The following is a 26,176-nucleotide window of genomic DNA, read 5'->3' as shown; positions in this document are numbered from 1 at the left end:
TTCCTGAGATACCTTTATCATTGCTCCAAGTCTATCTAAGAAGGCCAGTGGATGTTCCAAAATGTATTCTTTGCATGTATTTCCTTTAAAAAAAGAAAATCAAGACTTTTGGTGAAAATCTTATATCACAAGTCAAACAGCACAGAACAGGAACACCTCCTTTCAGAGCCTATCGTGGACCTCCTGAGGAAGAGGGACCTGTGCTGTTAAACATAAATTTTGCAGGTCTGCTGGCTTCTCAGTTCATAGCATTCGACTCCCTGGCTCCTCAGCAGCTCCTTCTCTTCTGATGCATCTCAAGCTTTCAACTGGCAGAAGTGAGCCGGAGAGGCGATGAAATCATAGTGCCAATCCAGAGAGCACAGGTAGATGAGCATGTGCAGGGCACAGGCCAACACCAGCAGCAGGATCAGGGACATTGCCAGGCTGACTGGAATGGCTGGTGAGAAGGAAGAGGTGCAGTCTCGGGCCTTGGCAAACTGTCCCCCCCCTTAATGGTAAAGCCTTGGATCTGTCATGAGAAATAAAAGAGCTGAAGTAACATACTCTTTCCTCTGAAAATCTGCTTCACAGTTGGGCTAGGGGTTCTGGAGCCCTAATCAGTCAAATTTAAATACTGGGGCCATACTTGCGGAATAATTTAAACACATTATCTAACAAATGTGAGTGTGCTCTTGGGGACAGTGAAACTTAATTTTAAATCAAGACTGACCCAGAAACTCTGGGATATATGGTTGTCATAATTAAGTGGCCAGAGAAATTCAAGGCTCTGAAATAAAACCTCTTTTATCTGATCCTTAGTTCACCTAAAACCACGTCTGGTGTCTCTAAAATTCAAAGCCTACTCAAAATTTTATGTGTTAATATAAATTTCGCAAAGAACATTAATTCTCACTTTCTCTGCCTTTGATTCTGTTGACAGGAAGTAGATAGGAAGAGTCTTTTAAGGGAAGATATGATTCCCAGTGACGTAAAATATAGATAATAAAAGCTAACACTTATTGAAGATTTTTTTTTACGTACCAGACACTGCCTTAACTCATTTAATACTTACAAGAGCCTATAAATAAGTTACTATTTTATCCTAATTTATGGATGAGGAAATAGGCACAGAATAGTTAAGTAACTTGCCCATAGTCACACAGCATTAAGTACAAAGAAGCTGTAATTCAAACCTTGGCAGTCTGGTTTCAGAGTCACTTCTCGGTTTACAACTCCGTAACTCCTGGTATATTGTGTCTCTTTTTCCCCCCATCACTAACTCTCCTTCTTTATCAGTTGTACCATGCAGACTTGGTACTGTTTTTGGAAGAGCTGTATACCACTTGCAGTCTGCCCAGAGAATAGAAAGAAAAGCTTTCTCATATGTGCAAATGAAGTGATTTAATTACATGGAACTAGGAGAGGTTCAAATCGACAACTGGCCCCGTTATCTAAACACTATCACAGTAAAGAAACAGGAGCTACAGAGTCTACGGAGTAATGATTCTAAATGAGAACAATCATTTGTAGAAGGCAGCTTCCACATGCAGCTGGCTTTTAGAACATAACCCTACAGTGTCACCTCATTCAGTCACCTAGTTGGTTTTAAAAGGGTACATCAGAAAATTGAATTATCCATGAATGCTTTACTGAGGATTCATTTTTAAGACTTAGGTGGGCACTTTACCATGTTTCCATGCTAAAATGATTGTAGCCACCCATCATACCATAGACATTAGGGGCCTTGCTTGCCCAACTACCTGTGCTTAGACTGAACCAAAACAACTACTGAAGGAGACTCTAGGCCTGGCTTTTAGGATACTTGGCCTGCCCACTCTATGAAGAGGCAAAGTGGCCTTCTCTTCAGGCACTAGCCTGACGAGTCAAGCTCCTCAATGACAAAAAATGGCCTCATTTGATGCTACAACTCCAGCCAAAGAGAATGTCCTGACATTGACTGCCACTTAACTCTTAAGACTTGACTGAGAACAATACCTGTGGAGGATGCCTGAGGGACACGTTGTCTATCCATGTTCTGGACTAGAAATTGCAAACACTCTGTATCTAGCCCACGGGTAAGTTTTGTTTGGCCCAGAGTTCTGAACATCCTGAAAACCTCCCCCAGGAATCTACATTTCTATCTTTAATTGAAAAGTCAGAAGATCCAGCAAGATTGGGCCTGCATTCCTACAAAGCAAAAATTAGCTGAAGTTTTACAAAATATACTTCTTGTGATGCCAGCTACATTTTGCCAAAGTCCCCAGCTGGCCCACCTGAGGCATGTGAGCTTTCACCTGAGGCACCTGAGTTTGCCATGCCTGTGACATCACTCTATACTTTAATCCTAGAATAAACCAGATAGATCAGCAAATCTGTAGATGTGGAACGCAGCCTTTTGTATGCATCCCTTAACCCCCATCACCACCAGCACTACCTCTTCCCTGGACTGGGTTTGCTTCTGCATCTGTCCACGTGAAGAGCATTTTACAAGGCCCACCTCTGCCCCCCAGTGCTCTGCCCCCCCGAGGCTGCTGCTGAGGATGCTGTCACGCACTGCACAACACCAGGGATGAATGTGCTCCGCACAAGCACATTCTCAGCAGTCTTGTGAACCCCATGAACACGTAAAGGGCGATTCTTTCTTATGCTGGCTGCTCAAAAGCTTCAGAGCGAAATTACTGTGCTGCTTCCAGCCAGGGCAGACAGATGGTCTCATGGTTTTGTGTACCAACTTCACTAGTGGTTTAGCTGATCTTTTCTTCCTTTTGTTTTCCTTAATCCCATGTCGTGGCTCATTTTTGGTTTTATATTTTTTATTGTAAAATACGCATAAAATCTACCATCTTAACCATTTTTAGGTGTACAGTTCAGTGGCATCAAGTACATTCACATCATTGTGCAACCATCACCACCATCCATCTCCAAAACTCTTTTCATCTTGCAAAACTGACACTCTGTACCAATTAAACACTACCTCTCCAGTCCCCTCTTCCCCCAGCCCCTAGCAACTGCCATTCTACTTTCTGTCTTCAAATGTGCCTACTCTAGTACCTCATAAGTAGAATCATACAAATATTTGTCCTTTTGTGTCTGGTTTATTTCACTTAGCATAATACCCTCAAGGTTCATTCATGCTGTTGCATTTATCTGAATTTCCTTCCTTTCTAAGGCTAAATAATATTTCATTGTATGTATATGATAGATTTTGTTTTTCAATCATCCACTGATAGACATTTGGGTTATGTCCATCTTTTGGCTACTGTCAATAATGCTGCTATGAACATGGATGTGCAAATATCTGTTGATGTCTCTGTTTTCAATTCTTTTAGGTATATAATTGGAAGTGGAATTACTGAATCACATGGTAATTCTATGTTTAATTTTTTGAGGGACCACCATACTGTTTTCCATAGTGGCTGCACCATTTTACATTTCTACCAGCAATGTACAAGGGTTCTAATTTCTCCACATCCTTGCAATAGCTGTTATTTTCAGTTTGGGGGATTTTTTTTTTTTTATAATAATCAACCTAATGGGTGTGAAGTGGTTTGCCCATTTTTCAAAGTTATTTTTCTTGAAGTATTTCTATAAGTCATTGTAAGTCATTTCTGGAACAAGGTAGAGATATAAATCAGTCAATTCACCTGTTTGGCAAGATTATGTGTGAATTATTCCTTGTTTTCATTATTACCTCCTCATTGCCCTTTCCACCTACTTCTCTTTTAAAAGTGCGAGAGAAATAGATACAATATATACTTCATAAATGTTATATAAATAGATATATACATTACATGTATTATAAAGTGTCTTTGGAGCCAGTCCACAATTCAAATTCTGCCTCTACCAGTTACCAATTATATCACTTTGAACAATTATGTAATCATCAGTTTCAGTCATCTCATTTGTAAAACAGGGATAATAACAGCTATCTTGCAGCATTATGTTAAGTTTTGAAGACAAAATATGTAAAACTACAACAGTGCCAACATACAAAGAGGACTCATAAGTATTAGTTATTGTTAATCCATGCCTGACACGGTCCTGGGTGTTGCCACATGTATATTAGGCCATGAATTCTTTACATCCATAAAGATAGGTCAGAAATCGAGAGGGTGGAGTAACTTGCCCAAGTGGCTGAGAAGTAATTAAAAACCATGTCTTTCGAACTCCAAAATGCAAACTCCTTCCCTACCCCAAACTACCTCACCACACTTCTCCAAGCTGGGGGGAAGGGGAATAAATATATATTTATATATGGAAAAGATTGGGAAGAACCCATAAAAGGGACATGTAAAACCCTGCCTATTTCAGGGAGTTGGAAGAACAAGTTAAGCTTTTTTCACAGGTAAACAGGTCAGAGGAAGTTGACAAATGTCTCTCAGCCCGAGATTCTGTTGGTGAAAAGGAACTTCTTATGCCTCTATGCCTTTCCCCAAATACTTTCAAGAGGATCTTTAGGGTATTTTTGACTCCCTGGCTGACAGTTCCATTCCTATGCTAAATGCCAAAGCTGTCACTCACACTTCAGATGTACTTCTTATCTGCCCTGATAGGATCACTGCTCCTCTCCCTGAAGGAAATAAAATAATTGTCTGACAATTCCTCTCCCCAGAAGGGCCTCTTGCTCCAGGAAGTGTCAGTCACTGGGCTCATGCCACAGCTTCACTCTGGCTTACATTGCTGGCATTCCTCACTGATAATTATTAGTGACTGGATAAACCTTTATATAAAAGAAAGTCCTTGTGGGGGGCAGGGGGGATCACTGTGCAGGAAGAGGAAATACTTGACCCTATTCTATTTCATACCTTAGAAGATAAAGAACATAATTTATGCCAATATAATTTTAACAATATCTACTCCTCTCTTTTCCTTAAACATCTATGTTTTCAAACAAACAGAATTTCTTTGGCACCAAACACACAGGTGCATTGAGCATATGCTTTAGTTTATTACCTGGAAATCAACAAAAGTGACCTCCCACAGGCTTGACATATCATTGGTGTCGCTGGGCAACAAAAGGGCATCATACCGCTGCAGGCTGCTGACGTGTTGGCAGTGGTAGGAGTAACTTGACAGAGCAAATATGCCAGTTGCATTAAAAGTTGCTGGAATTGAATTATTGAAAATAACCTCGACTCGGTGCAAACTAAACCAGCTCTGGATGGACAACTTGTTGTAACTGGTAAGGGTGAATCTGACAATGATTATAAAACAGTATTACCCCCAAAGCACTTTTACATTTGCTGATGCAAGACACTGTTGACGAACAGTACAACTGCGCCCTCTTTTGTCAGGTAGTAGAACTGGCTCAGAGAGAGGCTTTTACTTTCTAGTTTTGAACAAGAGCCTCCTGACGGGTGGGAATGAAAGCAAGTACAGGAGAGCCCCCCAGAGTGAGCAATACAAATTCCTACAAAAGGAAAAACACAAAAAGCTTGAGGATTTTTTCTTTTTTAAAATTAAAATAATTTTATTATTGCAAAAAAATTGAGAAAAACTAAATGGACAATAATATAGAATTAGCTAAATAATGGTCAAAACTAAAAGTAATAGCTCTTACTATGTGTCAAGCATCTCTCTAAATTCTTTATGTATATTTTATTTAATCTTCACTACAACACCATGAGATAGAGAATATTATTATCCTCATTTTGCAGATGAGGAATCTAAGACACAAAGGGGTTAAGTAATTAACTTGTGCAAGTTTACTCAGAGAGTAAGCACTGGAGCTGGGCTTAGAATCCCATCTGAGACCAGAGCGCTTACTCTTAGCCATTTTGGAATGGAATATTCTCTAGCAATAAAAAATTATAATATGCATACGTCATGATCACTTTTTTCATTAAAAATGTGTGACTGCATAGAAAAATATTCTGGAAAGATAGAGATCAAAATGTTAATATGATTACCCACTTTGTTATACACCTGAAACTAACACAACATTGTAAATCAACTATATTTCAATTTTTAAAAAGGAAAAAAGAAAAAAAAAGCAGCTGAGATCAGTATAGCTCAGGGTGAAAGCCTGGGTTTTGATCCTGGCTCTGCCCACCTGTAGGTTATGTTCCTGCTCCTCCTGGGAACAGCATCTTGGTGTGTATAGGGCTGACCCTCTCCCCTCTCAGTGAAGTCTCCCGGACCCTGCCAATCAGTGTATTGCAGGCCCTTTAAATCACTGTGATCGTTTAGAGAGAGGCATATGCCCCAGGCTGGGTCAATAAGATGTAAGCTGTGCTATAGCTATCAAGCAACAGAGTTCTTTTATGTTGCCTAAGTGGATAACTGTCAGCTGGCCACCATCTTTCCAGCCTGAGAATGGAACTGACACAAGGACAGCAGAGCCAAGAGATGGAGAAAGATACTGCCCTGGTGAGGTAAGTTAAGCGTCTGAAGCTAACACTTTCAATCCTATTAATCAATCAGTTACCTTTTGACTTTATGCAGCCAAAAGAGTTCTCACAAATACAGCTCTTATTAGTGGTATGGTAAGTGTTGTTAAACAACCTCAGTGGGCCTTGCTTTCCTCATCTGTAAAATAGGTTGTGCTTGCTTAGAGTGCTCTGTGCTGGCCTGGTGTTATAAAACATTCGACGTTATCTGGGACAGCCCCTGCTCACCCTGGGCTCCTGACTCAGATACAGAAAGGTTTTTTGAGGGATGCAATTGAGCCTGGCCACCCCCGCCCACTGCAACAATCCACCGAGAACGCTGAAGGCCAGAAGGACGGAGGTGGTGGACATCTCAGATCTGGACTCTGGAGTCAGCTGTTCCAGAGGGCAATGGGAGAGACAAGCCATTCCCAGAAAGGGCAGGCTGGCTCTGGATTCCCTGGAAGTGACTTCTGTTGTGCTCAGGGCTGGGGTGGAGCCTGCCACATTGTTTGCAGCCCTGTTTCAGATAATGGCCTGAGATTGAGGCTGTTCTGACACAGCCTCAGTGAGGTGGGAACATTAATGCACCAACAGCACGGCTCGAAGAAATTCTTCCTGGTGAAAACACCAGGTCGTTTTGCCAAACAGCTGTCCAGCCCACAGTGTCTTTGGTTCTGTGTCTCTTGGCCCACTTGAGGGCAGGAATGGCATGCCCATGGGCCTGGAGGACATGACACCCTCTGCCCCGGCCTCTCAAACCTGTGCTGGTTCCTGGAGCAGAGCCTGAGCAAGGATTTGTGGGCGAGTGATTTTTTAAGAAAATCCCAGGACAGGAGAGGAAAGATGTGAAACAGGTGGAGGGAGGGGAGAACAAGTAAGGGCGTGCATCCAGCAGGGTCCCTGGAGGGTGACTTTGGCTCTGTCCTGCTGGGATATCTGGAAACGCCTGTTGGTTAGGGCTGTCCTGGGGGATGTCTGGCCCTCTGGTGGACATGCAGGCAAAGGGCGCTCCAGCAGCCCAGGGGAGCCCTGGCAATCACACAGGTGCCTGTTGTTAAACGAGGAGAGGGAGGGAGGGAGGGAAGTGGATGGAGCAGCACAGTGCCTACTTCTGTCCCTGCCCTTCCAAGTTGCTCTTTTAAAGGGATACGTTGGAAAAGTCAGACATAAAAGGTCATATGTTGTATGATCCCATTTATATGAAATGTCCAGAACAGGCAAATCCAGAGACAGAAAGCAGACTGGTGGTTGCCAGGGGCTAGGAGGGGGAATGGGAAGTGACTGCTAAGGGGTAGGGAGTTTCCTTTTGGAGTGATAAAATGCTCTGGAACTACACAGAGGTGATGGTTGTACAATATTGTGAATGTACTAAGTGCCACAGAAGTGAACACTTTAAAATGGTAACTTTTATATTATGTAACTTTTACCACAATAAAAAAAAGTATAAATAGAAAAAACAAATGTTAATTGCGATGACCAATGGTGGTTGGATTATGAACGATTTTCATTTTCTTTTTATAGCTCAGTATTTTCCAATCTTTCTGTTTTCAACAGATATATATAACCTTGTCTTAGTTTGAAAGGCTACTACAGAAGCAGACCCTGAGACAAGGATGTGAGTACAAGTATTTTGTGGAGGTGATCCCAAATTTATTGGGGAATTTAGTCATTCAAAAAATGTAGAGTATCATATGACATTTGTCTTTCTCTTTCTGACTTACTTCACTTAGTATGATAATCTCTAGGTCCATCCATGTTGCTGCAAATGACATTATTTCATTCTTTTTTATGGCTGAGTAGTATTCTATTGTTGTTGTTTTTTTTTAAATGGGGTACAGTTGTTTTACAATGTTGCGTTAGTTTCTACTGTACAGCAAAGTGAGGTAGAATTCCCTGTGTTATACAGCAAGGTTCTCATTAGTTATCTATTTTATACATATTAGTGTATACATGTCAATCCCAATCTCCCAATTCATCCCACCCCTCCTCTTTCCCCCCTTGGCGTCCATACATTTGTTCTCTACATCTGTGGTCTCTATTCTGCCTTGCAAACTGGTTCATCTGTACCATTTTTCTAGATTCCACATATATGTGTTAATATACGATATTTGTTTTTCTCTTTCTGACTTACCTTACTCTGTATGACAGTCTCTAGGTCCATCCACGTCTCTACAAATGCTCACTTGTATGTGGAATCTAAAAACTGATACAAAACAGAAACAGACTTACAGACATAAAAAACAAACTTATGGTTACCAAAGGGGAAGGGGTGGGGAGGGATAAATTAGGAGTTTGGGATTAGCAGATACAAACTACTATATATATAATAAATAAACAAGATCCTACTGTATAGCACAGGGAACTATATTCAGTATCCTGAAATAAACCATAATGGAAAAGAATATAAAAAAGAATATATGTATACATACACACACATATATGTGTGTGTGTATAACTGAATCACTTTGCTGTACAAAACTTATACAGCATTGTGAATGAACTATAGTTGAAGTATACTTCAATTAAAAAAATTTTTAAATAAAGTATTGCAAATAAAAAACAAACAAACAAAGTATGTAGATACAGAGAAGAGAAATGACAGAAGAATGGAGGCAGCCCCAAAGGACAAAGGTAAGCAAGTTTCCACCATGGGCGACGGGGGCTTAATGCCCACAGGGAATCCTGGGAGACAGCGTAGGACACACACCTCTGAGTTATCTCACCCGAGGGTGAGGGAGCTAGGATATTTACAGACTTCTTTCAGTCATTGCTGGGGTACAGATGGGAGGCAGTGGGCCCCTTTGGCCAGAGAAAGCTTTTAGGCAAAGAAAGGCTGGCAGTTGAAAGTTGAGCTGGTGGGGACTTCCCTGGGGGTCCAGTGGTAAAGAATCCACCTTCCAATGCAGGGGACGCAGGTTCGATCCCTGGTCAGGGAACTAAGATCCCACAAGCCATGGAGCAACTAAGCCCGTGCGCCACAACTACTGAACTCGCACGCCTCAACTACAGCCCACGTACCGCAAACTACAGAGCCCACGCACCCTGGAACCTGTGCTCCACAACTAAAGAGAGAAAACCTGCATGCCACAACTAGAGAGAAGCCCACGCACTGCAATGCAAGATCCCGCATGCTGCAACTAACACCTGACGCAGCCAAAAATAAATAAATAAATAAATGATAAATAAATCTTTAAATAAATAAATAAATAAATCATTTTTTTTTTAAAAAGTTGAGCTGGTGGACTATAGTGCTCTCAAATGGAAATGCCCAACAGGATATAGACAAGGCACACTGACAATGTCAGCCACATAGCTTTATCATCAGAAAGAATAATAATCAAAAAGCTACTTTCCTCTAGGGAAAAAATTTTAAAAAGGTGCTATTTGAATCAAAAATATTCCCCATTCCTATATCAAACAGATATGTATACGTGTTTGGTCACCTTGTGAGATTCTATAAAGTGTCTCTGAAAGATGATGGCATGTATGTTCTAAATTATGACCAGTGAAACATTCGTATCCCATAATATGTAGGCACATGTTGAGGAAAGAGCTTTCAAGGTTAAACACAGGAAATGCTAGGTGAGAGGCAAAAAAAGAAAGAAAGGGGGACTGGAGACAAGACGGCAGAGTAGAAGGACTTGAGCTCATCTCCTCTTACGAAAACACCAAAATCACAACTAACTGCTGAACAACCATCAACAACAACAAAAAAAGACAGGAAATGCTAGGTTAATCAAGTCACCCAAGTGAAGCAATCTTCCTTAAGAGCGCGTCTTCATGGAAACTTCAATATACAGATTTATACTGTGAATCTCCAAGAGGACACGGTGTGCAGTCTTTCTCAAACACAGGACCCCTTTTCTGGAAATATTATAAACATTTACACAGAGCAAAAGTGTTCCATAGAACACAGCTTAGGAAAGACTGCCCTAGCACATCCTTCTGGTTTTTCAAGAAATGTTAATGACACGGCTGCTTATCTCCACTAAAAGGGTTGCTCCTATAGGAAAAGAAACATTATATTTTTATAAGAAAAAAATTTTTAATGCCTTCAAATTGCTCCCCACCCCTGGAGCAGTTCCTAACTCCTTGGATAAGCCAATGTTGGCAGATGCATTATTCCATACATAAACACCAAAAAATGCAGGCCTATGTTTGATTGTCTGCTGGGGAATTCAGCTAACAGAGAATTTTTAGTTACAGTTAAATGATAAGTGTGACTCAGTTGTAAGGAGCTATACAGAAAATAACTTCAAACTAGAGCCTCAGTTTTGGAGCTTTAAACATATTTTATTCTTTGCTCAGAGGAAAGAGGTATCCCATTCTCAGGTTCATGTATTTTCTAGGTCGCTAAAGGAAGAAGGAGAAAGTATAGTTGCTTTGGTAGAAACTAAAGAAAGCATTGCTACAGGATCCTATCATAACATCACTGACTTTTCAGTGTAATTAGATAAATGTGGCATTTCATGTGTCACAATACTGGGCACACAGTAGCCCCTTGATAACTTACACGTTGAATGAATAAATTATATGGAGCTAATCTGAAGTGCTGAACCTATGACATTCCAAAGTGCTATCCATACCTACCTTATATCAATACCTCTGGGATTTTCAGCATCACCAAACTTCAGAGACAACCTTAGAAAACAGAAACACAGTCCATCAAAATAGGAATAACCCTTACTCCACACTATACTCAAAAATTACCTCCAAATGCATCACAGGTCTAAATGTAACAACTAAAACTATAAAACACATAGAAGAAACATAAAATAACATTTGTGCAATCTTGGGGTAAGAAACAGCTTCTTGAAAAAATGTAAAAGTATGAACTATAAAAGAAAAAACTGATAAATTGCACTTTATCAAATTTTAAAAACTTTTGCTCTTCAAAAGATACTGTTAAGAAAATGAAAAAGGCAAGTCACAGAATGGGAGAAAATATTCACAACACATATGGACAAATAATTTGTATCTGAAATACAGAAATAGCACGAACAACTCAATAATAAGGAGACAACCCAACTTTAAAGTGTTCAAAAGACATGCACGTCACAAAGGAAGATATACAAATAACCAGTAAGTACATATAAAGGTGTCAATATCATTAGTCATCAAGCAAATATAAAATAAAACCACAATAAGATGCCATGGTACAGTAATCGGTATGGTTAAAACTTTTTTCAAAAAAAAAAAACACTCTTAAGCTTTTAGTATCTACATTTATTCACATTTTCTGGAACATTAACACAAGATTTCCTGGAGAGGAGATAGATTATCACTAACCCAGAGCAATAACCACATTGGTTCCCCTTTCAGCCCAATTCTTCCCCTGCTGAAAGCCAGATGCCATCCTGCACATACTGGGATTTACAACACAGGTAAGGAACACTAAAATTATGAACCTGGGAGCTCATAGAGGAGACAGTGGTTCCTCCTTCAACTCCTGAGAGAAGGATAAAGACATTTGCTTCCTTAGTGTCAGAAATTTTCCTTGGAAAAATAAAAGTGTATGAATTTTATTAGCCTTTGGATGGGAGCAAACAGCTCACCATAAAGGAAACAAATGGGTGCATGTCTAATACCCATGTAGGTAAATAAAGTCTCCAAGGAGACGATAAGAAGCTTCTCTGGGTTTCTAAGCCCTGGAATATCTCGATGGTACTGAGCTTCATTACTCCTTGACATGTAATCACATTCCTCTGAGGAGGTACATCTCTTACTAACTCCAAGACTTATCTTTATACCCAAGTCTGACAAAATTTGTTTAGAAATTGCTAACCGTACAGAAACATAATAGTATTTTCTCTGTAGTCCCACACTGATCATACCTAATGTTGGTAAGGATGTGAAGTAGCTGGAACTCTCATACAACGCTGGTAGAAAGGTAAACGCTACAACCACGTTAAAAAACCATTTGGCAGTTTCTTAATAAGCTAAACATACACATACCATATGATCTAGCCATTCCAGTCCTAGGTATTCACCTAAGAGAAATGAAAATATAATGTTCCTATAAAGACTTGTACATGAATATTTACAGCAAACTTTATTTGGAAGTTATCTAAAAACTGGAGGAAAAAACAATTTCCATCAAGATAAATAGTTGTGATATATCCATACAAAGGAATACTTACTACTCATCAGTAAAAAGAAATACACCTTTGACACATGCAACAATGTAGAAGAATATCAAAATCATTATACTAAGTGAAGGAAGCTAAACTAAAAAAGAGTGTACACTATACGATTATAGTTATATAAAATTCTAGAAAATGCAAACTAATCTATAACAATAGGAAGCAGAACAGTGGTTACCTAGAAAGGTGGGAATGGCAGAGGGATGGATTACAAAGGGGCATAAGGAAACTTCTGAGTGTGATGAAAATGTTTGCTGTCTTGCTTGTGATGACGGTTTCACAGGTATAAACGTATGTCAAAACTGACCAAACTGTATACCTGAAATATGTGCAGTTTATTATATTTCATTTAAATTTCAATAAGGTTGAAAAATAAGAATGATGAAAAGCTAAATACAATTGAAATGGGAAAATGTGAGAAATTTAAATATATAAAGGATGACGCTGATATGTGACATTATGTCTTGAAGTTATAACACCTCAATATACAAAAAAAAAAAAAAAAAGCCAAAGTAGATGGTTATAAAATGTCCAATTACAAATTTGAAAAAAATCACACAAATATAATCTCATCAATTTGGTCCCACTTATCAAGAAATAGAAATGTCAGTGACTGAGCTCGTTTATCTTCCTACTACTTACGGAGAAAGGGAAGGAGTATTTACAAAATTAACCATATTAATAAGATCGCTAAAAGAAATATCTTTATTTCCTAACATCATAAGCTTAGATACCGTAGAAGCGCTCATTTACAAACACTTTATAAGCTAACTTACTCGGTAAAGCAAGTTTTCAGGAGGATTTTCTCTAACAATATTCTGATAATCTGTTAGAAATTACTGAAAATACTTTAAAGAAATGAAGTGCATTTCTTGGATTGTACTTTATAAATTTGACTGGTCACTTACTCTAACAGAAGTTCTCTAGTTCTTCCAAGGAATCAGAATAGCTTAGTTACTCACAAATTGGGTCTCCGGCTAATGAACTAAAGCTCCAAGCAAAGCCACGCTGTGCCCACCCGAATCTCTGGTGGAGCAGCTCAATGGCCTCCATGCTTCTGATGCCCCAAGAGCTTTCTCCAGCAGTCCTGGTTTCAATGAAAGCTGTTAACGTGCTCTGCTGTGGAGTAAAGAACATGAGGCCCAATTTCAACAAAGCAAATTCAGCAATCATTCAGTGAGATTTTTTTATGTGCCAAGCACTGCACCACATGCTGCACCATAAAGGGGAAATACAACCTAGGGAGTCACTCAAAAAAGAGCTTCATTTACTCTTCCAAGCGCCCTACCCTCCCATGTTTAAAACAGATTCTGAATTCTTGAGACTTTAATTGCCTAAATTCAAAATACACACAGATGCTGGTACTATGCTCTGTTTGTAAGGCTTTCACTATTTAAAAAGACTTCTGTAGCAAATCTGTCTGCCAACAATTTGCCTTTCCCTGAACATTTTGTTTCCAAGCACTAAAATATGGTCATTTTTTTTTTAAATCTGTGCTTTTGACCTTACATGGTTATGTCTTAGCTTGGGTTTGTTCTTTCCGCAACTCCCTTTCTGGTTCTTGAATGTAAGATTCCTTGCCAGCACAACAAAGGCATCTCACTAATCTATGCAATTCACAGGAGTCAGGGACAGTCTCAGCAGCTGGTCCTTGAATGCCTCACATCCTCATGCCCTTGAAGCCTCCCCCTCATGCCCTTGGGTGGGCTCTCCAAGATGCCTGCACACTCACCTGAGCAGGACTCCAAAAGGTGGATGATACACGCGCAGAACTCACCCACTAGAATTCTTGGGCAGTGACAAAGAAAAATAAAAAATCATTAATTTGTGTATTATGAAAACCAAAGGTTCCTTAGGTCTCTCTACCAGGTAACTAGACACTGTTTTACTCTAGTTGTCATTAGTATCTTATACTTTGAGTAGCACTTGGCAAAGTTCTCATGCATACATTTCCTCATTTGATTTTCACACCCCAATGAGATAGGGCCAAGAGAGAGGAGGGAAAATGGCATTGTTAAAGATGTTTTAGACCCCAGCTCTATTACCATACAGGCTGTATGATCTTAGCAAGTTTCCTAACCTCACGAGCTTTGATTTCCTCACCTGAAACACCGATGATAACTGTACCTGTGACTCAGGGACTTACTCGCAATAGCATTGTGAGGAATAACAGAGTGGCTCCTGTTTATAAAGTCACAGAGCTCACTGGCAGAACTGGGCCTAGAAGCTAAGTTTTCATTCTTTCTGTCTCTAGGTTCCCAGCGATAATCAAGGTTTCTCAAGTCCAGCAAAAAGCTGTGGTGCCCTCATCTTCCCCACAAATTCCCTGGGGTCAGGATAAATGGAATCAAGCAGGGCCAGTCAGCCATGGACAGGCAAGACTATTCCCAGGCAATCAGCCTCTCTCCCCGCAGCTGACCACAAATAAAGAGCACTGTAGGGAATTAATTAGAGGCTGAGGAAAAAGTCCTGAGCTCTCAGCAATGCTGGAGTCTCTTTGATAGTTATGCTGTAACAGAATAAACAAATCCGGGAGGACTCTGGATTTTGCTTACAATTCCCTAGCTCTCTGATAAGAGATAGTCATTCTGAATAGCAAGATACTTAATAAAACTTGTAATGTAACTTGTAAGCATACATGAATATAATCCGTTTTTTACCCATCATCAAGAATTTTTAAATGAGAAGTAAAGTTCAGAAATAAAAAAGTGTTTCCACCAAAGTATATAAGAATAATACAGAGAAACACACACACACACACAAACACAGAGCACGTTATGGTTTATACAAAGCATTCTGCCCATCTAAAAAGCCAGGCCAGAACAAATGCAGAGCATCTTCCAAAGCCTCCAATTATGCCAACAAATGTTGAAAGCTAAGGAGCTTTATAGAAAGCAAGTGGGACATGCCAGACTTCCTCCCTCTGGACCAAAACAAATACAAGCAAAAAATATTTGCTTGGATGGCTGAAAAGCAGAGAAAGGCACTGGAAATTGACTTCCTCTTCGAAAGGGATAGTTGTTTAATCTGCTTATCTCAAGTCAAAATAATTATTCTAATCATTTTTTACATGCTCCTAAAGAATTCTCTGAAATTTGGCCATTCAAAGGTACCCTTGCACATCTGCAAACAGGCATGTTTCCATAACTTCAGAACGCTTCCTAGAATCAAATATCTGCCCTGGCTAGATGGAGTCAGCTTTCTTTGTTTTTCACCCATTAGAATATGTATGACTCTGGTCACCAATATGCAATTCCTTCCTGCTGGGACAAAGTAGTTTGACACCTCACATTTGGAGGTGACACAGAGCCTGGAATCCTTTTTCTTTTTCAGAACAAGTTTGGGAAACTTGATTTCAGAATCCTGAACTTCCACAAAGTAGTATAACAATTAGTTAAAAGTGTTTCAGAAGGAAATTCCTGGGAAAAAAATAATAATAAAAAAATTAATTTCTGACTTGACTTGTTCTTTTCATTTTAGACGTTAGACATTTCCCTCAGAAATGTATGTCAGGGTCATGTACAAAGGAGCCTACTTCTACTTTCTGAAATGACAGAAAACTGGACCACCCAGTTAATAGGCTACACTCGCCCTAAGGGTTTGCTCCAGCAAAGCAGTCAACTTACATGGCACTTCCTTCACTGCAATTTGAGTTGCCAGCGCCCACTATTGCCTTCTGGCCAATGGCTTCATCTGTAAGGTCCAGCCAGGTCTGATTCTTAAATTTAATTGTTACTTCTTTTTGGCCCAAAAGAGAATGCAGGGAATTCCCATCCACGGAGACATTAACCGGGGCTATGATGGCTGAAATGCATTCCAAGGTTCTTTTTCTAAATCTTTGTCCTGCTCAGATTGTAGTTGAGAGCCTAATTAACCAAACAAATGAAATTTAAGATATGAATTTGTATCCATGGTACAAAAGGGCTTCTTGGAAGTAAAAAGAGCCAATTCAAAACCTGTTGAACCTCTACTAGCTCCAGAGTCCCTGCCATTGTGGGGAAAAAGATGGGTGGACCTATCAAGCCTAAAAATGATAGGTGTACCTGAAAGGCACATGAACCCAGTTCCACAAAGGACCAAAAATGTAAAGGAACAAAATTATAAAACAAACAACCAAAAACCAACTTTGAAAGTAATATATTAGGCAATAATGACTTTAAAAGTCACCAGTCACCATGCTGGGGGAGGAAGAGGGGATAAATAGGTGGAGTGCACCAGATTTTTAGGGCCGTGAAACTACTAGTCTGTATAATACTGTAATAGTAGATAGATATCATTATACATTGTTAAAACTCATAAATGTGCGACACGAAGAATGAATGCTAATGTAAACTATGGACTTTAGTTAATAATGTATCTAGTGGATTATCAGTTTAACAGATGCATTACACACTAATGAAAGATTTTAAATACAGGGGAAATTAGCAGGGGTGGAGGCTGCAGACTGGAGAGGTATATGGGAATATTCTGTACTTGTGGTCAATTTTTTCTGTAAACCTAAAACTACTAAAAAAAAAAGTCTATTAAATTTTTTTTAAAATCCACCATGCCTTGAAACTAATGGTGGTATCTTTTCAAAAAATAATATAAGGGCTTCCCTGGTGGCGCAGTGGTTGAGAATCTGCCTGCCAATGCAGAGGACACGGGTTCGAGCCCTGGTCTGGGAAGATCCCACATGCCGCGGAGCGACTAAGGCCCGTGAGCCACAATTGCTGAGCCTGCGGCATCTGGAGCCTGTGCTCCACAACAAGAGAGGCCATGATAGTGAGAGGCCTGCGCACCGCGATGAAGAGTGGCCCCCACTTGCCGCAACTAGAGAAAAGCCCTCACACAGAAATGAAGACCCAACACAGCATAAATAAATAAATAATAAATAATAAATAAATAAATAAATAAAATAATATAAGAACCCAAATAATTCAGAACTTTAAATAATTCATTAATATGTTAAACAAAGAAACAAGAGGTTTCTGAAAATCAAGCGTAGTTCCCCAGACCATTAATGTCCAACAGAACTTCCTGTGATATTGGCTATTATGCACTGAAATGTAGCCAGTACAACTGAGGAGCTTAATTTTAATTTTACTTAACATTATCCAATTTGAATTTAAATTAAATAGCGGCATGTGGCTAGTGTCTACTGTCTTGGAGAGTGTAGTTCCAGGTCATTTAATATAACATAACTAGCAAGGTATTCTAACCTTATTCTACATCTTATGAAACCTTTGCAGATTTCCAGGAAGCCCAAGACAATGCACTTCAGCATGTCATGTCACTCTGGAGATCATAAAGGCAGGTCTCTATCCGAAGAAGATCCACTTATCTAGAGCAACTATTCCATACCAATTACTTCCAGTGTAAACAGAGATAAAAGAGAAATTGAACAGGCAGCAGCAACCCAAAGTTTACCAGTAACCAAAGATAAACTGTTACTATAGTGATCCTTCTGGAAAGCAACAAAAGTAAAACTGAATATTGTAATGAAAATACTGTATATGACAGCAAGTGAAACTTTAGTGTTTTTCTCAACTATAAGATTACCATAATACATTTCCTCACCCAAAGTTTCAAGAATGTTAGTTATTAATAGAATTATAAAACTTATATTTTCACAGTGGCTCTGACCTGATTGAAATGTGTTTACTTTTTTTTATGATACAATTCTGGTTTCCTAACATGTTCATACCTGTGTGATTGGTATTGTTGTCAAATCCTGCACTGGTTTCATACCTCCATTATTCTGTTGATCTGTCAAATAAAATGATATGAGTACAAAGGCTAAGTGTCATATATTTATTAATGTAATTGAGTGACAATAATATGCTAAGCACAGGCTTAAGTCTCTTTTGGCTCATAATTTAGAATACTGTAGTTTAAGAGATTTTCACATCAGACTGCTGGTGCCAGTACTGGTGTTCAGGGAAGCCCATCACAGACAGAACCCTTCCTCAACCCCCCAAGGAATCATAAGGGAAATTACAAGTCTTACCATTGTTCATAACCACTTCTTTATTTGAAGATGTTGGAGAGCTGAAACTAGAAGAAACAAAAATAAAAAGATGCTGAACAAATATCTACATTTTAGATTTTATATGTAATTTTAAAGACATTTTGGTTTATTACATCTCAGAGTAGAGGAGCAGAACCTTAGCCTGTCAAAACTGTTCACTTTTGAATAGTTAATTTCTGATTTAAAAAGTAATACTATATATGTTCTTCAAAGAAAATAAGGAAAAGACTGAAAACTTTAAAGTAGAAAAAATTTTTAAATATCAACCCTAATGTTCACTCATTGAATAAACAATCTACTCTGAGAGTTTACTATGTGCCAAGCAGTATGCTAGACACTGAGGTTTAACCAAAAATAAATAATAACCAAATAATAAATCAAATAACCAAATAATAAAACATAATAAAATATTTTACAGTGAAATTTTATTCCACATTGTACTGTCAACATATTAAAGCAAAAGTATTCAACCCTTTTTATTTAAAAAAAAGACAAACTCTATTGCCAAAAAGGTATTTCTGAAAATTATGAAGATATAAATTATAATAATATATCCTTCCAGCGTTTCACTCTACATACATGCATACACACCCTACACACAAATATAATTTATTTTTTATATCATTTAAACAGATTTTTATAAACATCCTGTTTTAAAGCATGTAATTTTTTTTACTTAAAAATATATCACAAATATTTTCCCACGTTATTACATATTTTTCTGACATAATTTTGAATTCCATGTGGTATTACATCATACAAATGTATTAATTTATTTAATTAAAAACCTACTAAGTATTTAAGTTGTTTCCAATTAATAAACAATACTACATTGAACATTATCATGGATTATTTGTTCATACTCCTGAGAAGTTCCTTAAGATAAATTCCTAGAAGTGAAATTGCTATGTTAGAAGATATATACATCTTTTTATCGTGTAATATTGCAAACATATACAAATTTAAACAGAAAAATATAAGCTCCTTCACCCTCCCCAAGTACCTGTGCCCATCATCCAGCTTTAGTAATTATCAAGTCATAACCAATCTTGTTTTACCTATGTGCCCACCCACTTCCCCACTCTGGTATTATTATGAAGAAAATATCAGAAATTATATCTATTTAGGTATGTATTTCTAAAAGATAAGGACTTTAAAAAGTAACAGCCCAATTATATCTAGAAAATATTAATAATTCTTTAATATTAAATATCACATCAGTTTAAGTCTCCAATTGTGTCATGTCATAAAAATTTTTAGTTTATTGCATATTTTTAATTTTTCATAAGTTGTACCTGTAATATATGAGAATGCAGATTAAATTCTATATTTAGAGACTCCTATCCAAGACCTATATATATAACTATCATATAAACTCAACATTTTTACAATTAGAGAAATATATATATTACACATTATTATCTATATGCAAAACATAATTTTGGATAAAGAGTTACTAAATCTATATTATAATGAAATGCTTTAGAATTAATTATATGGAACCAATTACAAATTAAATGCACCATTCTCCTTGTAATACAACCTCTAACAGCTAGTGAGAAGTTCTTAAGATGATAAATTGATAACTATAATGTCTACTAGATGCTGTTAATAAATTCATATATGCATGCAATTATTTTTTCACTTTATCAGCTCTATTGACATATAATTTAAGTACAATAAACTGCATTAATCCATTCAATGTGTACAATTTGATGGATTTGGGCATAGACATATACCTATGACACACTGCCACAATAAAGATACAGAATATTTACATCCCACAGAAGTTTCCTCATGCACTTTTGCAGTGAAGAGATGTTTCCTCCACCTCAGCCACAGGCAACTACAGACTTACTTTCTGTCACTTTAGATTAGTTTGTATCTTCTCCAATTATAAATAGAAGCATATAACATATATTCTTTGGTGCTTGGATTCTTTCAGATTTATGATGACTAAAATTCACTGACGTTGTTACATGTATCAATATTTCATTCCTTTTTATTACTGAGAAATATTTCATTGTATGGATATACCACATTTTGTCTATGAACCCATTGATGGACATTTATGGGGTTTTGTGGAATATGTTTTTGTTTCTCTTGAATACATACCTAAAGTAGAATGGCTGAGTCATAATGTATAAGTTTGTTTAACTTTTAAACTGCCAATCAGTTTCAGCATGTGAGCTTTCCTGTAGCTCCACATTCTTATAACATTTGGTATTGTCAGTCTGCTTAATTGTAGCCATTCTAATGGGTGTGGGTTGCTATCTCATTGTAGTTTTAATTTTCAATTCCCTGATGACTAATGATGCTGAGCATCTTTTCTTGTGTCTAATGGCCATTCATATATTTTCTTTTGTAAAGTGTGTGTTTAAAACTTTTTCCAATTTTTTTTTTTTTTTAATTTATTTATTTATTTTTGGCTGTGTTGGGTCTTCGTTTCTGTGCGAGGGCTTTCTCTAGTTGAGGCAAGCGGGGGCCACTCTTCATCGCGGTGCGCGGGCCTCTCACTATCACGGCCTCTCTTGTTGTGGAGCACAGGCTCCAGACGCGCAGGCTCAGTAGTTGTGGCTCACGGGCCCAGTTGCTCCGCGGCATGTGGGATCTTCCCAGACCAGGGCTCGAACCCGTGTCCCCTGCATTGGCAGGCGGATTCTTAACCACTGCGCCACCAGGGAAGCCCCAAACTTTTTCCAATTTTTAAAAATAAGTTCATGGTCCTCTTACGAGTTGAAAGAATTCTTTGTATGTTCTAGATACAAGTTCTCTGTCAGATATATGCACTGAAAATCATTTTTTCCATTCTATGTCTTTTTCATTTTCTTAATGGTGACTTTCAAAAAGCAAAAGTTCTAACTTTCAAAAGTCTAATGAACTCGTTTTTCTTTTATTGTCCATTTTTTTGTGTCTAAAAGAAATATTTCCTAACATAAGGTCACAAAGATTTTTTCTTGCATTTTATCTAGAAGTTTTAAAGTTTCAGCATTTACATTTAGCTATGTGAGGATCAATTTTGAGTTGATATTTGTGAGATAAGGTACATGTAACATTTGAAGACTGGAAGAAAGAAAATGTCCTATAAGCTTCCAGGAAATAAAAAACAAGAATCATGCAAGGATTCAGAAAATGTATTTCTACACCCTTTCAAAAGCTAATGGAGGACATGCTCCACCAAAGTAAGGGATAAAACCAAGAAAGAGGAAAGCATAGGTTCTAATAACAGTGGATCAAACTCAGAAGAACAATGAAGAGAAACCTAAGGATGACTACTGCACATCAGACCTAGAGAGAATCAATCCAGATTGGAGTAAGTAACAGACAAAAGGGCTCTGAAGAAGGGAAACCTAGAGGGAGATCTCTACACAAAAGGAGGATCTGAGAGACCATGTTATATGTTAAATACTCTGTTGATAATAAAAGGGAGTTGTTACACAAAATCTAAAATGTATAAATTGAGAAATCATCTGCATATATCATTTAAATAATAATATTTAATACATACAGTGGTGGACTGTATGATTGTTCCCAACTAACTCCCTAGGAACAGCAATCCCAGAGATGAATATATCCTTGTCTTTGGCCATATTCCTTGTAGTACCTCCCTGTGGGGGGAATATTTCCTGCCCCATCATCAGGCTTGGCTATATGTCTTGGAATATGGGCCAATGGAATATGAGTGGAAGCAATAATGTGCCAGTTCCACAGAAACTTTAAGAGACGTTACATGCGTCTGCCACCCCTTGCCCTTTTCTCTTTGACATGATAATGGCATGTCCAAATACAGGCTGCTCTTTCAAGTCTGGGTCTTGAAATGAGAAGACATGGGAAACAGAGCTGGAGCAGGGCCATGGCAGCCCACCTGTAGCTGTCAACATGTAACAGGAATGAGAAATAAATGTTTCAGATTGTAAGATTCTGGAATTTTGGAGTTGTTTGTTACTAGAGAAAAGCTGACGAAATAGGAGGCAGTTTTTTAATAATTTATTATGTGTCTTGGTACCATTTGATTGTTTTAACCATGTATATGTATTACTTTGATAAATTTTTCTAATTTATTCTTTTTTAAAAGGTGCCTTACTTTAAAAATTTATAAATTAGCATTCTGATTTATACTATGTCTCTTGTGAGTAGGGTTAGCATTAATCAGTCCTCTGAATCAAATCACACCTAGGAGCACTAAGAAATTAAATTTCCTGAGCAGCAAGCATGAGGCTCCAATCAAAATAATCATATAACCACAATAGAGATATGCTTTAGCCAAAAGATCTCTACCTACCTAAACTCCAAATTCTATAGTACAAGTTAAATAGTAACTGAATATATGAAAGAAACACTAATACCCCAGAAATATTTCTTGAAAAGTTTCAAGCTTTCTAATATCACCATATACAAATAGATTTTTAAATTTTTTTAATTTGAACTTTATCCAAAAATCATAATTCATGATACAAGGTTAAGGATTCAATTTTAAAATGTTTTAATGAACAAAAACAGAAAATTGAGATATATTTTACCTAAATAAGATAATAATATATCAAGTCATTTGAAAATATCTAGTCAGCAAAGGAATTTAATGTTTACTGAATAAAAGTATATGAATAAATGAATGAGTTATCATATCATTAATATGTTTGGCTTGAGACTCTACTAATTAAAATTTTCCACGTGTTCACTAATGAAAAGCTTTTAGCACACAAAATAGGCTTATTTTCATTTCAATGAATCTATGGACATACAATAATGCTGCTATACTCCTTTTTCAAATAAACTCTAATTTGGATAGGCCTTGCCCACACCCATAAGGCTAAACTAATGAGGTTTTAAAGGAAGCCATAATCTCAACCAAAGACAAAATACTGTACACATGTGTTTTCACATCACTACATGATCTCTGAACTAAAGTAGAACTAAAGGATTATCTGGTTAAAATTATCCATGTGAATAAACTAAGAAACACTGATTTTTAATGTAAAAAAAGTAAACCTACATTAGCACTAAAATATTCAGACCCTTTTCCAGTAAAAGGGAACTCTGCAATACATGAAAAGTAATCAAGAGCCCTAGGCTTGCAGTGGCTGGTGAAATATTTTTGATTTACCAGGTGTTCCATCATGAGTCTCCCAAGTATGCCTTCATGAAGATGAAGGTGAAGTAGCTCCTTCATGGCTCTGCTCAGGGTGAAGATCAGGTTCCTACCAAGGCCTACAAGGCCCTGAAAGGCCTCAGCCTGCTAGCTGTGCTCATTTCGCCTCCGCGCCTCTCTCCTCCAGCTACACTAGCATTCTTTAGTTCAGTTCCCTGAATGCTTCATGTTCCCTTCTTCCCTCATAAGAGTCTTAGCACCTGCTGTCCCCTCTACCTGGAATGTTCTCCATCCTGCCCTTCCCCCTACCTCCTTGTCATGGCCTCCATATTCTCCAGATCACAGCTCAAATATAACTTCCTCAGAAACACTGTCCCTAACTTTTCAGACTAGTTCAGATCCCCCTATTATATGTGTTCACAGTCTACCATACTTTTCTTTCAAAGCACATTTCACAGTTTATTTGTAATAATATCATTCATTTGATTAATGAGCACCTCTGCTCTAGATTTAAAGGTCCATGAGAGCAGAGACTATATCTGTTTTGCTCACTATTGTACAACCAGCACCTAGCACTGTGCCTATGTAAAAGTATCGAGCATTAAAAATATGTGTTACATGCATAAATGAGCTAACAATTTAATGAACGAACAAACTCTGAAAGGCAAGTAGGAAATGGGAGATCACGGGGGGGTGCTGTGTGAGAGGGAAAAGATTTCCTTTTTGTTTAAGTATAAACCCAATTTGAGGAAGGAATATGTAAATGAAGAGTGATGACCCCTACTTTCTCTAAGCTTAGGTAACATGTGTCAGGCTTAAAATACAATCACCCTTCCTAGAGACTTAAGAACCTTGAATTACTCATAGAATTGAAATATATTTTAAATTCCAGATCTATGATTTGAAAGAACATTCACAAAACAGCAACTGTTGTTTCCTTCATAATGAATTAATATGACATATTATTAGATTCAAATGATCATTGATTTGTATGATTTCTAGGGTCTCTTCTGGAGCTAAAATTATTTAAACCCATTAATCTTGCTTCAAAAACAGAATTGGGATTTTTACAGTTCTTGGTGTATATTTTACCAGTGTAATACACAAATCAGTCATTTCTGTATAAACCAGGTGAGGAAGCATTACTAAGCTTTAACCACCTAAGGAGTATAGGTCACTTATTACTTGAAAGTGAACCTGAAGGAAAGCATCAACTGATTTGGAAACAACGTGGGGAAACAAATAAACAATACCTGTACTTACTGTTTTTATTAGCTGATGACTTAAGAATTCCTTAACACAAGTTTTGGCAGATCATCCTGCTTGACACCTTCCTTTGTGCTCACACTAAATCCCCTGATGGATTTGTTGCGAGAGCACATAATGAGTAACTGGGGGATGTGACATAAGTTAATTGCTATTCAGATTTTGCATGTTCTTCTTTATATAGAAATCTCTATATGTTCCCTTACATGGTATGGAAAGAAGTCAAAAGGACAAAGGAAATAGAAATAGAAATTTTGCTTGTTAGTTTTAAATAGTATGTGCTCCACACAATTACCGTCTCCTACCAGTTAAAATGATTTAATACCTGTTCTTTGGGGGACAGGTAACATATTTCTGAGGTTTTTAAATGTTTTCTTACTCTCTTCTCACATGAAAACAGCAGGAGAAACCAAAATTAACATTTACTTATAAGTATAAAAGAAACATGAACACTAATTTGAGTCATTTTCTCATAGAGATATAGTTTGATACATAATACAAATGTTTCTTGGATATTTTGAACAAATAAATTAACTCTTCTCTCTTATAATAAAGATTATATTTTCATCTCTTATTTATAAGCTCTCATTCAATGATTTTAGTAGCTACCAAATGATCTAATCTAGTATATCCATTTTGAATTGTTAACAAATGTAGCTGTGCAACAATATAAAGAAATTACAGAACCACCTAATTTCATACTTGCACTGAAGTTCGCAGATGCATTATATTAAAAGATGTGCAGTTACTCACCTTACATTCTCCCTGGAAAGTAACTGGTCCAAGGTCAGTGAAAATCCCACACATAAAAAAATATGTGAAAAACTAAAGAAGATTTTTCTTCCCATCAAGAAATGAATCCGTTTTTTCAAACCAGGCACATCTGTTAATTCATAAATGCAAACAGAGCAGAGGCAGTACTTTTTACGCCTTGTGACTGACTAATATATTCAACCAATAAAAAGGTAGCTTTTCCAGGATGTATTATGTGTGGGAGAGGGTGGAAGGAGGGGCCTGATACTGTTTAATTTAGAGTACGGAGTGAAACTAATGAGTCTGTTTAGGTTGTTTGATTATTCATCGCAATGAAAGATTATTAAGCTCTTTTTATAAACTGGCATAGTTTTGGTACTCTCTCAAGAATCTCATAATGCTTTTCAGGAAACAAATTCTCCTCAAAAATCTATGAAGTATACAATATCATATGCATTTTCAGGTGAATAACTAAGTAAAACTCTCTGAGGCTAAACTAATTTTATGTATGTGTCCTAGAACACAGTTTCCTATTGAATTCGTGACTCTCCATTTGCTGAGA

At 37.6% G+C, this 26,176-nt stretch overlaps 1 protein-coding gene across 1 annotated transcript; it reads right to left on the bottom strand.

The window, feature by feature from the left end:
• Positions 1 to 99: 99 nt before the first annotated feature.
• Positions 100 to 25,709, bottom strand: ATP6AP1L (ATPase H+ transporting accessory protein 1 like). Its single transcript, XM_036847597.1, is given in 10 exon segments — positions 100 to 488; positions 491 to 511; positions 4,936 to 5,176; positions 10,944 to 10,994; positions 16,123 to 16,232; positions 16,235 to 16,333; positions 16,336 to 16,362; positions 18,183 to 18,244; positions 18,486 to 18,532; positions 25,615 to 25,709. Coding segments are annotated over 10 exon segments (1,035 nt in total). The 3' UTR covers positions 100 to 206.
• Between the last annotated feature and the right edge of the window lie 467 nt (positions 25,710 to 26,176).

The sequence above is a fragment of the Balaenoptera musculus genome, chromosome 3, assembly GCF_009873245.2.
Source record: "Balaenoptera musculus isolate JJ_BM4_2016_0621 chromosome 3, mBalMus1.pri.v3, whole genome shotgun sequence".
Classification (NCBI taxonomy): domain Eukaryota; kingdom Metazoa; phylum Chordata; class Mammalia; order Artiodactyla; family Balaenopteridae; genus Balaenoptera; species Balaenoptera musculus.
Note: the sequence above shows the minus strand (reverse complement) of the source record. Positions and strands in the feature narration are given on the sequence as shown.